The following is a 16,662-nucleotide window of genomic DNA, read 5'->3' as shown; positions in this document are numbered from 1 at the left end:
CACTTTGTGCGACTCTCTGGTCTTTGAGGATGGGTTGAGAATGAGAAGCAAGACAGGGGGAGGCTTCCCTGTCTCCCTAGATCAGTTCCTCCTCCCAGAACCACTGGTGTGGCTCAGCAAATAGCTTATAAACCCAAAGCTGACCTCTGCAGAGGTGCCTTCAACGGGGCATGAAGTGGAGAATGATTGACCGAAAAGTGCAACAGGTTAAGCACGCAGAGCTAGTGAACCCTGGCTGTATCGGGTTTATGCAGGCTGTCTGAGCTGCAGGAAGTTCTCTGCTGGGGAGGAAGAGCTGTGGGATCTGCTGAACAAAAGAAGCAAGGAAATAGCTTGGCTCCTGTTTCCTGCATAGCCTAGGAAGACAATGAAAGGAGGGGGGAAAAAAAACAGTTCGAAAGTGCAAGATTTCCCTGCACAGAGATGAGGATGGTATGATGAGAGGATGCACGTTTGTGGGGTACTTACTCATCCTCCAAGCTCTTTAAACCCGTCCTACTCCCATAGGTGTCTAAGGCTGCTTCAAGAGCCCTATCAAAGAATCACTGAGGTTGGAAAAAAAAGCAATAAGATCACCCAGTCCAACCCCACCCCACCATGCCCACTGCCCACGTCCCTTGGTACCACATCCCCACAGTTCTTGAACACTTCCAGGGATGGAGACTCCACCACCTCCCTGGCTAGCTGTGCCAAAGCATCACCACACTTTCAGAAAAGAAATTTTTCCTAATATCCAACCTGAGCTTCCCCTGGTGCTCTCATCTTATGAGACAGGGCTCAGCACTGCCACAATGCCTGCGTGCACCAGAACAAGTGGGTCCATGTCATGAACGAGCACACAAATATTGTGGTGAGTTCCACATGGTTGCAGCCCAGAAGCAAGTCCCAACAGACATTGAGACAGCCAGTGGCTGAGAGTAGCACAAATACCTCTTGCTACAAGGCCACAAGAGCATCTCCATGATCTGAGATGAAGGCAAGAACTTTGCAAACATCAGCCCCTATGGAAAACATCAACTTTGGCATCCTCTAAAAAAACAGGGTGGAATGGACACCAATTAACCAAGCTTTAACAAACTAAGCTGGTTATCTACTGTGCTCCTGTTTAGTGGCACCTTTGCTTAGTGGACATGGTGGTGATGGGTTGATGGTTGGATTGGATGGTCCTAGTGGTCTTTTCCAACCTTAATGATTGGATTCTATCCTCTATGAGTCTGTGAATACCCAAGCCCTCTCCCAACCTCTTGAGACTTTTGCAAAGGCTTCCTAAGGAAGAGGTGTGCTCTTTGCACGTGGCAGTGACACAACTCCTGCACTGGGCTGAGAGGATGTGGGAGTTTATTCCTCTTGCTGAGAGGCATCAGGGCATTGGGTTCTCACATCCGCTCATGCTCTGGGTCCCGTGCTCTGATCCTGCCCTTTAGACACTGCAAATGTTTAACAGAGACAAAGCCAGCTGTGTCCAAACCAACTCGGCGTTTCAAAGGGCAGTTTTATTAGTGAGAACAGCTGCACTTCCAGATGGCCGGATGCTGCTGAGGAAGCCCTTTTCCTATCAATGGACAAACGTTTTCACCTCCCTCGTAAACTGGAGGCATAGCTCTTCCACCATAACCTGCAGTGGGAACATAGGCAGCAAAAAGCAACCAGAGGGGAATGAGGGTTGAATCCATACAGAGGGATGGGATGGTTTCAAAATCCAAACTTGTTTACACCATTTGAGTAGGCCTTTGGGCTGCTGAGGCACTCCAAAAACCATATGAGAGTCCCTAACAAGGAGAGGAGCAGCTACATAGAGGCAGATAGGCTGAGCTGTATGTGGATCCAAAGGCAAAGGGGATCAAGTGTTGCTTGGAAACCTGATGAGGAAGAGACCTCTGGCCCTGTGGGGAAAACGAGGAATGTCCCAGATCAAATCTCAAGTCCCTAGCAAAAGAGTCAGCCTGCCTAACACACAATTCAAGGTTTATTCATGAAGATAAACAGTCAAGGCCAAGTGCAGCACTTTTGCAATGATGTTATCACTCCACTCAATCCAGGTCACAACGTCAAAACAGTTGTGACTGCTTCCATGGGATGCCAGGTAATACTACAGGTTTGTGCTTCACTTACTGCTAAGCATCTCCCCTAGGTTTTAACAGGAGCTTCAGGACCACTGCTGAGACACCATTATAATGTCTAATCATAGATACTGACCCTTCAAGGGCATCTACCTGCCTCATTTTTGGACATTCTCCTAATTCAAAGTACAGTTCCAGGTTCATCAGCTTATAACAGGCAAAGCTGATCCAGTCCCAGCACAAAGACTCCAGATAGATCTATATTTTATAAACGATACACTGCCTATCATGCTTGGTGTTGGTGACGTAGAAGAGACAAGTTTTGAAACAATCACCCAATTGACTTTCTTTGTTGTCCATTCAGTGGTTTCCTCTTTTTGCTGTTATCCTGGTGCTGGGGATAGAAATAAAAATGCTTACCTGGCTGCATGTGGGGCTTTCAAATGTTGAGCAATGCAGGGAGAATAAGAGGAAGTACACTCAAGTGGGTCATGGGACAGAGCCAAAAAAAGAAATGGAAGAATCCCTATCCTTTGGTACTCATCTGACCCCTGAGACAGACAGCACTGTTATCGCTTCTCCTCTTTCTGCAGACCTCCTGCACAGTGCCTCACACAGAATAAGGCAGCAGACCAACCCAGGCAGTCTGCTCCTGTCGCCAGCAAGGCTGTATCATCTCTGCTTGAAGCAAGACAACACCAGCTTACTGTCATTAACCTCCACCCAACACCTGCAGCTCTCAAGCAGGCTGGTTTTCATTAGAGCCTTTACATAAACAATCCTCCCTCCAATCTGGTAATTTTTTTCTTCTTGTTTTAAGTCAGATCAGCTTAGAATCCATTTTGATCAAAAAGACAAAGAATTAACCCTGAGGACTGTATCCCATATTCAAGATTTTTGTATCCATACATTCTGCTGTACTTTTCCAAAACAATATATGTTGGCTATGTTGCCCTGAAACAACTTCAAAGGTATTTCAGAAGCTGCTGAAGTCATAGTGAAATGGGCTGGTCTCCTCTAGAATTGTTCCATTTGACTCAAGAGGGCTGAATAAATATTTTCTGGGAACTCTCCAGTTAGTGACTCATTTCAGCCTGGAATATCTATTGGAATCATAAGATTTTCATCAAAACACATGCTTTAATTCCAGTCAAAATCCATTAGCAGTTGCAGAACAGCACTAACCAACATGAAACATCCTGTCAGAAACCTCCCATTACTATAAATGGGTCGTATGGATCCTACTCACAACTCCTCCAGCTATACAGCCGCTGTCAGCCAGATGCAGAGATTTGTTATTTCTTCAATCCACAGCATTCCTACATCCTCCATCGTGCCATCATGCACAGGTTTGGTCCTACTGAACAAGTGATCACAGACACTTCAGCAGCGTGATGGAGAATGATGAAGCTGTTCCCAGCTGCTCCGTGGCTGGGCACAACGTTTACTGCAAGAAGTTTTCTTTTTAGTGTCTCATTCTGGGCATGCAGACAAGAGGAGGAAGCCAGATGAGCTGAATGAAGAGGAGAAGAACAGTAATAGGGGTGGGGAAGAGCAGATTGGAACCATGCTTGGAGAATTGAAACAGCTGTTTCAGAGCAAAAGATGGATTAGTCCTAATTGTTGTTAATTTCACCCATTTCTGGGTACTTGCTTTTAGTTACTTCCTCACTTGAGCACTGGCCATCACGTCTCTAATATCTTCTGTCCCATTCTGTTACACCAGGCAGTCCCATCTATGTCAGATATTGTAAGAGAACAGTGACCTGTCCTAACAATGTATGTATGTCCTGCTGGTACCAGTTCTTCTGGGGGGGCTTTATGTGCTCCCAATATTGCAACAAGACAAAGTTTACCCTTCAAAGTGAAGAAAACTAAGCAGATACAAGTCTTTATTAAAATTCTCCTGAATAACCAAAGCAAAGCCTACAGCCAGGATGTTATGCTGGACATAAGTGGAACAGGAAACCTGGAGTGCAATGGCTAGGTCAAGGACAGCATACAATTTTCACAGTGAAGCTGGAAGTACCAAAACTGAGCCACAGAAATGTTTGAACTCAGATTTCCCTTTAGTGATTATAGGCAATGAAAAGACAAAACAACAACCTTCTTTTCCTATTGCTTAACTGGAAAAAACAGTGGGGAACAGGACTGAAGGCAGATTATTTACTATTCAGACAGCATGTGTTCAAACAGTGATAACAAAGCTTTCCACTACTTGCTGCCCAATTAAACTGTAGAGCTCGCTGCCATTGGATGGTATGCAGACCAAAAGAACAACAGAGACCAAGAAGAGGCTGAACTAGTTATTAAATTATTGATGACCAGTTACTGATGGGCTAACTGCAACCTTTTGTCAACTAATGGCACAGCCAAAGAGAGAATCCTGCCAGGTTATACTCTCCCTTAAACATCTGCTACTGCCACTGTTGGAAATAAAATACAGAGGTAATCAGCTCTTCAGCCTTATATTATACACCAAATATTGTTTCGCTATGGTTTTCAGACTCCTTTGGTCCAAATTAACTCTCTTGCCTTTCTTTTAGTTTTCTCATAGAACCAAAGAGTGGCTTGGGTTGGAAGGGACCTCAAAGATCATCCAGTTCCAACTCCCTGCTATGGATAGGGTTGCCAGGCACTGGATCAAGCACTAGACCAGGTTTTATCTCACTTTAATGAAAGAGGAAGTTTGGACAGGGAATAGATTTTTCCAACTGCTTTCAAGCAGCATTTATTGCCATTTTACTGAAATGGAATTTGGAGTCTGCAGATTGCTATCTGTGTTGCACACTGAGTAAAAGGTGACGGAGTGACGAGCAGGGTATTAAAGGTCAACATAAGCAAAGCAGATCCTGAGAAATCATGCATTTCTCCTCATGCCACGGGAAAGGTTCTCCACCTCCTTCATGAACCGAAGGCACAGCTCCTCCTGCCATGGCAAAGCCACACATTGCACAGCCACAGGCAGTCCCACAGCTCCTTCCACAGCCTGCAAAAATTAAGCGTGGTATTGAGTCAGAGCACAGGGTGTGTAATGCCATCTTTTGACAGTACAGAAAGTGAAAGATATACAAGGAGACAGATGTCATCATAAGATGGAGAAAAGACAATATGCCAGGGGTGCATATTGTCATGGCCTTCTGCTGAGACTTCCTCTGCTCACCTCTTTCAGTCTCTTATCCCAAGGATCCTTGTAGTGCCCTCGGTAATGCTTCAGTTCTTCTTCATCAGCTCTTGTGACTGTGCTGACCGGCACCACTCCAGCAGGGAAGTTTAAGACATTGTACAAGTTGGTATAGGAGGTTGCAGCTGGAAAAGATCACACAGAACATGTAAAATTTAAGTGTGCTGGGCCAGTGAAGACTTTCAGATGATAATTCAGTTTGAAGGAATTTTGGACTGGAGTTGCTGGATCTAAAAGGACCATGGGACTCCTGGTGGGGAGGTTTGAAGGCCGCATGGTGGATATTAACTCTGCTCTGAGAGAGATAGATATGAATATTTGACCTGAGGCAGACGAAGTCTGAACTTGTCTTTCACACTTCAGGGTAAAATCCTGGTATCCAGGTCTGTAACACCACCCAGGGCATTTCTAGGGCAGAGAGCTGCAGTTAGAGGAGTGGAAGACTCTGGATGTTTCCTGGAAGCTATCAAATCGCCTCTTTCTGCAAGGCAAATTTTCATGTCTGCTCCTTGCAAAGCTCCTTACAGGGAACATAAGATGGCCGCTTTCAAAAGAACTTGTCTTGAGATAAGAACTGCCAGCACCCTAGCAGCTCTCTTCACGTGCACTTTCAGAAGGTCAGATGATACGGAGGAAGCTCACCAAGTAACTACTGGGACTGATGTGTCACTAAATGCTGCCCATAATAATCCAAACATCTGCAGCTCAGATGAAGTGGGAACATGAGGAGAGTGGAGAATTCCCTGTGCTAACTTCCTCAGAGGGAAGAGCAGACACTACACACAGCCTGAGGAATGTACAAGAGACCTAAACATCTTGCTGCTGCTCTGCCCACAAACAATAACATAGATGCATCCATGAGATGTCTCAATGGAGATTACCAAATAGCTTCCCAGCATAGCCATGGTTAAAGGCTGGACCAAGTACAGGACAAAGAATCACATCCAGTTTTTGCTTCCTCCATTTAGCAATGAATTCAGTGCGGTAAACCTAGAGGGAAAGACAGAGCGGATGACAACCAATGCCTGTTGGACAGCAGTGGCAAATCAATGTCTACAGCATGGAAAAGGGGAAAAAAAGTATGCTTAGAAAAAAGAGAAAGGTGAAATAAAATCTGAGCTGTACTTTGAAAGAGCCAGCAGGCTTCATTTTTCCTCTCCCAGGTCTATCCTGCCCAGACATAGGCACTGATGTCAGGTGGGCATTTCAGAGTTGACAGCTTTCTGTGCATGTTTACCCAGTCCTTATGCACGGTTTTGTCTTTGCATTTGATTGAGTGGAGATCAACAGTAATTCAAATAAAAGTCCATTTCCTAAAAGCTTTGTTAGTATGGTAGAAGAATCTAGAGTGTACTGAACATCAGGCAATGAATGAATCCATTCTCAAATTGCTGCACCACTGTCTCTTAGTAAATCAATACGGATGGACCATAGGGCTACTTGAACAGCCTCAGTGGTACTGAGGGACATGGGAAGCTGGGGATAGGTTGAGATTGGACTACATGACCTTAGAGGTCTTTTCCAACCTCAGTGATTCCATGATTCTATTTTTCATCTGTTCTCAAATTTCATACGCAGCCTGAGATCATTCTGCTGAAAGTTTGACGAAAGAGAGGATTTCCAGAAAATGCAGTGCAAGTAGTTTCATGCTTTCCTGAGAGGAAAGCTGGTAGCTGGCCAAAAATTTTGGGTCAATTCTTGTTTGTAATAAATGAAAACCATGAATAATGCTTTGCTGAAGAAAAAAAAATCCAAAATACCTTTGAGGTTACCAAATCTTTTTAGAGGATTTTCTTTTTTTTTTTTTCTTCTTCTTTTTTTTTTTTTCTTTTTTTTTTTGGCAGGGAGTGGGGTGGGAGTAGGAGAAGAATGATCTGCTTTCAGTCAATCAGACCTGCTGCTGTGAGCATGCATTTCTATCTCACAACTGACACTGACGGAGGCTGCATGGTGGAAGCTGGAGGCATGTTTGCTCTCAGGGATGGTTGTAAGGGTGTCCTAAGCAACACAGATCCTTGTGAGGAGATGCTAAAATAGCTCAACTCCTTCAGCCTTGCAAAACACCAGCTAAAAGGGGATACAACTGCTGTCTGTAAATAGACTGGGATCGAGTGGAAAATACCAGAGAGGAGAGGTGTTATTTAAACTCAGGGATGGAATAAAATGAGTACGAACTGCAAGTGAACAAGCAGCAGAAGAAATAAGAAGGCTTCCAATCATCAGATCAGAGAGGAGAGGAGATGGCCAATAAAAATAAGTGCAAATGCAAAACCCAGGTTGCTTTGAAAAGGAACCTGATTGGTTTGTGAGCAGCGATGGGCTCAGCTGTCCACGACAATGCTTCCTGTCCCACATTGCTGAACCAAAATGAGTTCATACAAAGTACATCTGAGCCAAAGAGTTCACAACCGCAGATTTTTACTCTGTCCTAATTTGGGCTGGGGAGAGTAAGCAAGTAGAGACCTCTACATTAACATCGCTTGAAAAGCCCAGCTGCTTTATTTGAGATGACCCAACACCAGACCCATCACAGAGGTGAAACCAATGATAGGAATCGCTCACTGTATTTACGAAGGAAGATAAATCATCCTACCGCCACAGCTATATGCTGATCCCAGAGGTTTTTGGCAGACCTGGAATGGTGAAAAGATTGATTGGAATTGGGACTGTGGCAACAGAAAACAATAATAATAATACAAGTACAAATAGCCCATTGCTATGGGAACTACATGACCACCCCGAGAACAAGTCATAGCATTGCCTAGATGGTTCCACAGGGTTCACATGTACTTGTGCATACATCAAAAGAGCCTACTGCCATGATTTCATTTATTCTGACCTAGACAAAAATCATGGCAGTCTTTTAAATTCAACTGCTCTCAAAAAAGTTTGCTTCTTTTTGTCTCTCAGGGGGGTCTGCACTTCACATCATACTGCATCCATATGCAGGTATCTGTACTGCCTTGGCACATTGCCTTCTGTGTTCCAGAATCCACCTAACCATGAGGAAAGCTGCCTTTATCTGTGTGAGCTGAGATATCCTAGCCCTGCCACAATGAGGAACTTCGGACCCTTAATTTGTGATGCCTCGCCCTAGACAACACCATGCTGAGCCATAGTAATTTTGCACAGCAAGCTGGCATCTACTTGCATGAACCCAGTGGATACATCCATGTGAATCCCTTCCTCTACTTCAGTGCCACTTACCCCACTCCACAGAGAGCACTGAGATCCCGAGCAATTCGTGGGTACTTTGGGAGGGAAGAAGAAAAACTTGGGATTAGTCAACAATGCAGATGAAATAGATAGGACTTTATTTTGGGCATGCTTCTTGCCCTAGTAGAAGTGGCTCTGAAGATCAGGTACAGTTTCCAATGAGATGGTTGTAATCCAGCAATAACTTACACATTCATAGAATTACAGAATCATTAAAGTTGGAAAAGACCACTAACGTCACCCAGTCCTACTGTCAGCCCATCACCACCACACTCTCTAAGCCATGTCACTGAGTGCAACACCTACCCTTTTCTTGAAAGCCACTTGAAAGCCATCACCTCTCATCCTATCTCTGTTACCTGGGAGAAGAGGCTGACCACCTCACTACAACCTGCTTCCAGGGGATTGTAGAGAGCAATAGGTTCTCACCTGAGCCTCCTCTTTTTCAGACTAAACAATTCCAGTTCCCTCAGCCACTTCCATCAGACTTTTATTCCAGGCCCTTCAGACCCTTTGTTGCCCTTCTTTAATTCAATTACAACAACTCCTAGGAATAAGGCTCTAGACAGCACTGCTAGCCCTGGAGAAAATCTCCTGGATGTGGAGATGATGTTTAGATCCTTGCATACAGACCAAGTTTACTTAAGAATATGGCACTTTAAAAACCTCCAGACTCTTGACACAAGGCAGCAAAGCACTGAGTGGTGCAGCCCATCATGCGTCAAGTTCCCCACCTAGCCGACTTCCTAGAACACAGATGAGATGTCTCCATATACTTACAATAGGCTTCAAAATGATAGCCAGGATCCTCTTCACCAAAGCAGGAAGCCTGTAAGTATTGAACTGGGACTTCAGATTAGGATCCACGATATCTCCTTTGCTAGAAGGACAGAGAGCAAAGGGGTACTCAGTACCAGGGGTACTACTTCTTGTACAGGGGACAACTTCTTGTACAGGGGAACAAGAAACTTGTGCCAGAGGGCACAACCCTATTTGGAGGTGGCCAACCATACCCCAGAGTCAAATCCAGAGCTGGTTTCAGCTTGACTGCCCCAAGCTGAGTCTGCTTTACCCATGATAGCAATCAGCAAGCAATCTGTTTATATCTTGACCCATAAGCCTTCTCCCTATTTTCCTATCCTATTTTCCCTATTATAAGGAAAGGCAGTGAGCAATTGGCAAGGTGGGCATTGGGCTGCTCACCAGAGCTCACCCTCTGCACTTCTGTGGGAAGTTACACAGCTTGTGCTGTTCCCCATGTGCCACAGACTAATCACAAGTATAAAAACATTTGCCACAGCACTGCTGACACAGGGCATGCTGTTACCCTACGGGGTTACCCATGCATGTGACCTACTGTAGTGAGATAGTTGCTGTCCATGATGAATTCTCCCTTCCAGAAATCACTCCTCTGCTGCTCTCTCTTTAGAATCATAGAATCAGTAAGGTTGGAAAAGACCTCTAAGATCATCCAGTCCAACAATCCACCTACCACCATGTTCATAAAAGCATGCATCCACAGGAACAAAAGCACTTTGGATGCATCCATTGGTCACACCATGTCAAGTCTCAGGGTTTGCACTGAAAGCAATGAGTTTTACTCACAAAGCGTCCACCATGTGAGCAGCACCATCTGAGAAAATCCCTCTGGTAAACAGTTCATCTACCATGTAGTCAATCTTAGGTGGTGCAAAGGGAACAATCTGCAGGAAAACCATTCATTGTTCAAGAGGCAAGAAAGACAAATGAATGACAAAGCCCTGTGTAGACCTCCCTCCATATTCAAAGAGACCTGGGCTGCTGCCATCTGCCCTCTGTCCTTTCCTGTTTCCAAGGCATTAGCACACAACGACATGACTTTACATAGGCTTTTCTTCTTTGCTCCTCAGAGAAGTATATTTAGAGGCCAAGTATTCAAAACACCAAATATTCTTAATTTATACTTGTCATTAGAACAACACTCTATATAGACAATACTACTGGCAGAACCACAGTGTAGTTTAGGCTAGAAGTGATTCCTCTGAGCTCAACTGCTCCAAACCTGTACTCCACCCAAAAATCTGTAAACTGGATTCAGCAGATGCAGGATCATGGAAGTTGCTGCAAGATTGATGCTTATGGAGATGCAAAACATGATGGAAAAAACACTGTCCCATGGCATTCTTTATAAAAGAGAGATGTGAAATGACTTGTCCAGACTCCGTAAGGAGCAGGATGATAGCTCCTAGTAACCACAGGTGTGAAAACTTACTGTATGCCCTGCTTCTTGGAGGAGCTTTCTGGTCTGCTGGACGGCCCGTTTCATACTGGGTGAGGGTTGGAAGTAGCCATCTTCTTCATAATATCCAATCCGAAGTGGCTTTGAACTGGTGTAAACCTGTGAGAAGAGCCACTGCTTGGACACATGTACCAGATCAGACCATTCCTAGGAAGGCAGACAGGGCTGGAAGAAAGACAGGGCATTTGGGCTAGTGGAAAGAGCCATATGTCAGGAATAATTGTCTGTATAGCACGGACAATTGAAAGATGCTAAGACCTGAGCCAGAAAGCAGCAAATGGGCAGAACCAGAGAGATAATTGCAAAGCGCAAAGATTTATTAGGTTCATGGCTTCTCAATAAGGCTCTTTTTAAAGATGTGAGGGGTGAATTTCTCTGATCAGGAAAAATAAATTCCTTTAGGAAGCCAACAAGTGTTTTCCAGGCATTGCTGGGAAGGCAATGGTAGGGATCAGCATTCAGCAGGCCTCGTCTGCCAACCCTGTCTGTGGCTTCTTCTCATGGTTGCTTGTGCTGGGACCCGTCTGATCAGCAGCATTGCTTCCCCTTCACTGTCTTCAGGTATGAAACCAGATGAGAGTCTCTCAAGATCTCTCTTTAGTGGCAGACAAATGGAGGCATGGGACTGCCTCTGAGCCTCACCTCCTCATCAAAGGGGATGGGGGGCACGGTGGGATCCAGACGGAACATCTCCTCACAGAGCAGCGCCTTCATGCAGAGGGCCAGGCTGTCCACATCCCTTGCTATTGGCCCCAGCATCCCTATCACTGCAAGCACAAAGATCCCATTATTTCAGGCAGGTGGGCCTGGTGCTCCCTTATAGTAGCTGGTAGTGGCCCAGAGGAGAGGAGTTTTATTCAGGCCAGGGAAGAGGACTGGGGAATGAATGTGCAAGAAGTGAGCAAGGAAGCCTGCCAAGGACAGTCCCTAATTCTCAGAGGCAGGATGTCATCTTCTGGGTCAGCATTCTGCAGGCACAAGTCCCATTCAAGAGGAACAAGGACTGCAGCCACGCTGCCAACAGCAGAGAATGTTTGGCAGTAGCAATATATTATCTGGATGAACTTACCGGAGCTCATTCCTGCGATAGGAGAAATCACACCCAATTTGCTAGAAGCAGAATGGGAGAAGCAGATTAGATATCTAAGGTGTCATGCTCTAAGGTGTGTCCGCATGCTGGGTTGCAGACTTCCCATTTGCCCCAGTGACTATCTAGGAGGACCAAAGGCCCTGCAGAGACTTGGCACCCTACAAGATTAGGAAGAGTCCCAGGAGCATTAAGTTGCCAGGTGCTAGAGATGTTTTTTATCATTTCCTTTCCCTGGTGCTTAAGCAATTCCTCATCTGAGAATAACCCATCTCTGATAAACAGAAATTTATTGTGTAGTTTGGTGCACTGCAGGAAAAACTTTTCACCCTCTACATTAGCTGGAAGGGGACAGTTGTTAGGGTGTACCTGATCCTGAAGCCTGTGGGTTTAAGCCCACATAGCCCACAGAAGCTGGATGGCAGGCGGATGCTGCCAGCTACATCTGAGCCAATGCCCAGGAGGGAGCCTCCCCCTGCAATCAGAGCTCCTTCCCCTCCTGAGGAGCCCCCGGGGGTCTTCTGGTGGTTGAGGGGGTTCAGCGTCTGGCCAAAAATGAGATTGCTGCAGTCATAGCTGGGGAGAAGAACAGCAGGTGAGTGAAGTACTTCTATCTCCACAAATCATAAAGACAAGACAATGCATAATTAATGCTAAGGGTAGAATCACTGTGAACTAGATATGTTGATTAGGATAGGAAGAAAGAGGCATCAAAAAGAAATACTTTCTTTGTAGCATTCTACAGAAGGACCAAGGAATGGTAGTTTGACATGGGGAGGCAATGAATTCAGCGTGCATGATTTGTTTGGAAGAGGGTGGGAACTTGTGCATTTGGCCCCGCTCGCTCTCAGTTCACAAGACTTGCATGACACAGTGTTTTCATGAAGATGCACACGAAATTACTTTATCATTGTCTGCGGGATGTTGGTTTTCACGAAGGGGATTGCCCCCTGGCTCTTCAGAACCTGGACGATGACGCTGTCTTCTTCCTTCATTTGGCCCAGAAACTTCACCATCCCACCAGTGGAGACATGACCCTTGGGGATAGGAAGCAAAGCTCTCTAGGTACCAGTAAAGATGCTGTTCAGAGCTGTAACAACTACAGAAATTACATGTATGGTCCAAAGCATCCTTGTCTGAGGGCACCCTTGGTTAGCTGTGATAAGGTAAAAAGGATAAAGCTGGATCCCATATACAAGGGTAGAGACATTGTGGACATCCTTGTCTGTTTCCAGCCCCAGGCCAAGGGGAGGAGGAATTAGGGATATACCTTGCAGTCAATGTGGTCCTTGATGCTGACAGGAATGCCATAGAGCAGCCCCTTCTCCTTCTGTTTCTTCAGTTTCTGGAGCTGATCCTCACAGCCATGAATGAAGTCTATTACACAGTTCACTTCCTGATTCACCTCCAGAGCCTTTCCAGAGAGGTTGGATAGAGTAGCAAGATGAATAAATAGATTGAAGGAAAGAAACAGCACTTTGTGTTTTCAAGCTGAGAATTCAGTCTCCTCAAACCTCCAGCATTCAGCAATCATTATTCAGACTTTACCTATGAATTTTACATACTTATTTTGGGGATAATTTTCTGCCCTGGATCTCTGGATTCAGCCACAAGCCACCCTTCATCCATCCTGACAAATTGTGATCTCATGCATTGCCATTCTCCCACAAAATAGGCTGGTTGCAAGCAGCACCAGAGGAGCCCTGGAGCATCTCTCCATGTTGGAGACATCACTCACTTTGCCTATATAGGAGTAGAGAACACTTTCTGGGGACAGGGACCCCTCCTTCAGCTTCTCTGCCAGCTCCACCATGGTCAGTGAGAGGATGTGTGCAGTCTGGGTGCCTGGGTTCTGCAAAGGGAAAGAAATTTGGTGCAGAAAGAGGAAGACAACAGGAAAGGCTGGTGTTGAGGTTGCAAATCCCATGTTCTAACATCTGCCTGGCAATGACCCTGAATAGATGTCACAGTTCAGCCTGGTTTCCATGACAAAGATCTGTTATATGGCATTTGAACCAGCTAAAGTTTTACAAAAATGTATCATTAACTTGGAGTTAAAACTGTGTAGACTGCTTGTAGCCTTCCACTGCTCCTTTCCAAGAACAGAATAGCAACTGGTGTTCATTTTGGATTTAAGACAAATCCTGAATCCAAAGACTGAACCTTCTGAAATCTGTGTGCTTCTTGATCTAGGGGTATGGAGGAAGAAATGGCTTTCAGTCACTGAGGCGCAGATGTTAGAGGGACCTGTACATTGAGGACAGTGTGGTGGATATTGGAAGTTATTGCCTCAGGCGGCCCATGGAGGTGGTGGAGTCAACCCCCCCCCCCCCCCCCCCTCCCCCAGAGATTTTCAAGATGTTCACTGAGTAACAAGGTCTAGAGTGATCACAGACATGGGTTGATGGTTGGACAAGATATTCATATTGATCTTCCAATCTTAATGACTCTACAATTATGTGAGATGTTGGGATGGCAGAGGTGAGGAGGATAGGAGCAGAAAGTCTTAGCAGGATGAACAGATGAGCAGTGATATGGTTCAGACTCCAATCCATCACTCACGCTCAGGATTCCCACAACATGATCTGTATTACAAAATATCTCCTTTAGGCTGCCTTCTCAGCTTGAGATTTTTGGTAACAATAGAGGTGATGACCCTTAAAAAAAAAGCTGGTAATGATCCAAAGTATGCATATTCCTGCCTTTGCACCAACAATCTATCAGAAATTGTGTTTCTTCAGTTACCCAAAATACAATCCCATCCTTCCACACATGCTTTTCCCCAAATTACCTCTTGCTTAAACCTGCGAGCTGCCTTCTCCATTCTCTCCAGAGCCAGATCCCGTGTTCTTCTTGCTTCTTCCATCTTCTGCTGGATTCGCCTACGACCCAGCCATTTCAGCAGCACAATGGCTGAAGCTGAACCACAAAACAAGGCTGAGAGAACGCGAGGGTCAGCCCATAAGGGGTCTAGGACCTGCCACAGTCGCTCCTGGATCATGATTTTTTTCCTAGTCTGGTGCAGTTACAAACACTTGGGTCTCCTACCCTCTCCTAAGGAGAGTTGATGTATGAAGAATATTCAGTTGCCTTCTGGGCAAGATCAGCTCTGAGGCAAAGTTGTGTTAACAAAATCCAGGAATGGACTTTTTAAGACTGTGGACTTTGAAAGGGTCTGCCTGCCCAAGGAACACTGTGGGTTGGGCTGCAAGCTGCATGCTCAGATCACACGAGGTCTGGAGGGGATGTCCCTCAAGGTTGTGGCTCTCCAGGCCACTGCCTGCTGCTAGAAATAGTTGATTAACAGAGCTGAGTATCTTAAAAACCCCGGCCTGCTTATCCCCACATCTAATAATTAATAAGCAGTTAAACCCATTAACTAGAAGCACCCAACTGTCATCTCTCTTCCCCTAGCAACAGCATGCACAGCCTTCAGCACTGGCTGGGCCAGCCTTGCTCTGGGGAACTTGCATTTATTGGAGAGGAGGGAGCTTAGGAGAACAAAAGGCTCGCAGTGAAGATTAAGCACAAGCAGGAAATGATTCTGGAAAGGCAGACTGGGACCTATCTGAAGCTGCCTCCAAGGAGTATGACTGTTCTGTCATTCTCAATCCAAGCCTCCTTAAAAAGTATTTCAGCAATCCGTATCAGGGAAATCTCCTCTGATGGGTTCAGTATCCCATCTACTCGCAGTAGGGTAGTAGAGCTTGTAAGGAGACTGGGTCCTGGGAAGTCATCACTGTCAGATGGAGAGGTCTTCCTTGGGAGCTGTAAGCCAGTGCTCGTGCTGCTGTTGTGCTACCTTGCTTGTACATCCCATGGGATTATTACTGTGGCAGCAGGAAGGGAACTACAGAGAAGAAGCAAGACTTCACTGAGAAACTGATTGCTAACTGGAAAAGAGAGGGTGTCCTTCTTGTCCATCCATGATGGACAGCAAAAACCAGCCAAGTCAGCGTGGACATCACCAACCTCTCCTCACTGACTATGGGGAGGTGATCCTCATTCACACATCCCAGCTTTAAGTTTCAGGGCCAACTGCCTGCTCTGGACTGAGGTCCCCAAAACCACACAGTAAGCCCAGCACTGCCCCTTGGCAGTGGGCACGGTTTGTTGGAAGCCTTTGCTCAGGGCTTCCGGAAGAATCCTTATTGGTTTAGGTCCACTGGCATCTCCACCCATAGGACTCCTATGTCCCACCCACCTCCTTGCTAATGAGAGACTGGTTAACGAAACTGGTTAAAAAACTAACTAACTAACGAAACTAACGAGGCTGGCTGGGCAGTAGGCTACACCCTGCCAGCTCAGGCCAACACGTGGGCATTCCTCCTCCTGGGACTATCTCCTCCCAACTTGAACTTTAAAGTGCAAACAGAAAATCCCAGACCAACATTTTCCATGTAGGCAGTGATTGCCTACAAATGGTGAAAAACTCAGTCCAAGCTTCTCTGGAGCTGTTGTTACATAGCATTCAGTCCTGGGATGCCTGAAGTTCCCCTCCCTTCCTCTTCCACTCCTTTTTTAAAGCCTGCTGATAAAGAATTAGAGCTCCGGGGCTGCTATTTGACAGGCTGGGCTAAACCCTCTGCCCAGCTCCTGACGAAAACCTATCATTTCTATGACTCTGGTTTAAACAATAACAATGCCTTTAAAACCAAAGCACCCATACCTTTTCCCGTCAAAGCTTTGTTTTGATTTATCTGTGAGCAGTTGCATCAGCAAAACGCATTGTGGAGTTCCTTTCTCAGACACCCACAGATGCCTTTTGGGAGCAGCCGCCGCTGCCAATTGCGGTGTGGGCGCCTGCCAGCAGCCGTGAGACCTCGCTGAAAACCTG

The 16,662-nt window shown here is 45.7% G+C and overlaps 1 protein-coding gene across 1 annotated transcript; it reads right to left on the bottom strand.

Moving 5' to 3' along the window:
- Positions 1-4,920: 4,920 nt before the first annotated feature.
- On the bottom strand, positions 4,921-14,995 carry LOC306947010 (vitamin D3 hydroxylase-associated protein; the record flags this gene model as incomplete). The annotated part of the gene is made up of 15 exons (XM_079536175.1): positions 14,617-14,995; positions 13,564-13,677; positions 13,096-13,239; positions 12,729-12,862; positions 12,195-12,401; positions 11,808-11,848; positions 11,381-11,505; positions 10,712-10,837; positions 10,066-10,163; positions 9,241-9,340; positions 8,452-8,495; positions 7,838-7,877; positions 6,126-6,234; positions 5,224-5,369; positions 4,921-5,049 (listed from the first exon to the last, which is right to left on the bottom strand). Exons 1-15 carry the CDS (start codon positions 14,824-14,826, stop codon positions 4,921-4,923), a joined length of 1,767 nt encoding a protein of 588 aa, XP_079392301.1. The 5' UTR covers positions 14,827-14,995.
- Positions 14,996-16,662: the final 1,667 nt, after the last annotated feature.

Source organism: Tetrao urogallus, assembly GCF_951394365.1.
Source record: "Tetrao urogallus genome assembly, chromosome: 5".
Taxonomy (NCBI): domain Eukaryota; kingdom Metazoa; phylum Chordata; class Aves; order Galliformes; family Phasianidae; genus Tetrao; species Tetrao urogallus.
Note: the sequence above shows the minus strand (reverse complement) of the source record. Positions and strands in the feature narration are given on the sequence as shown.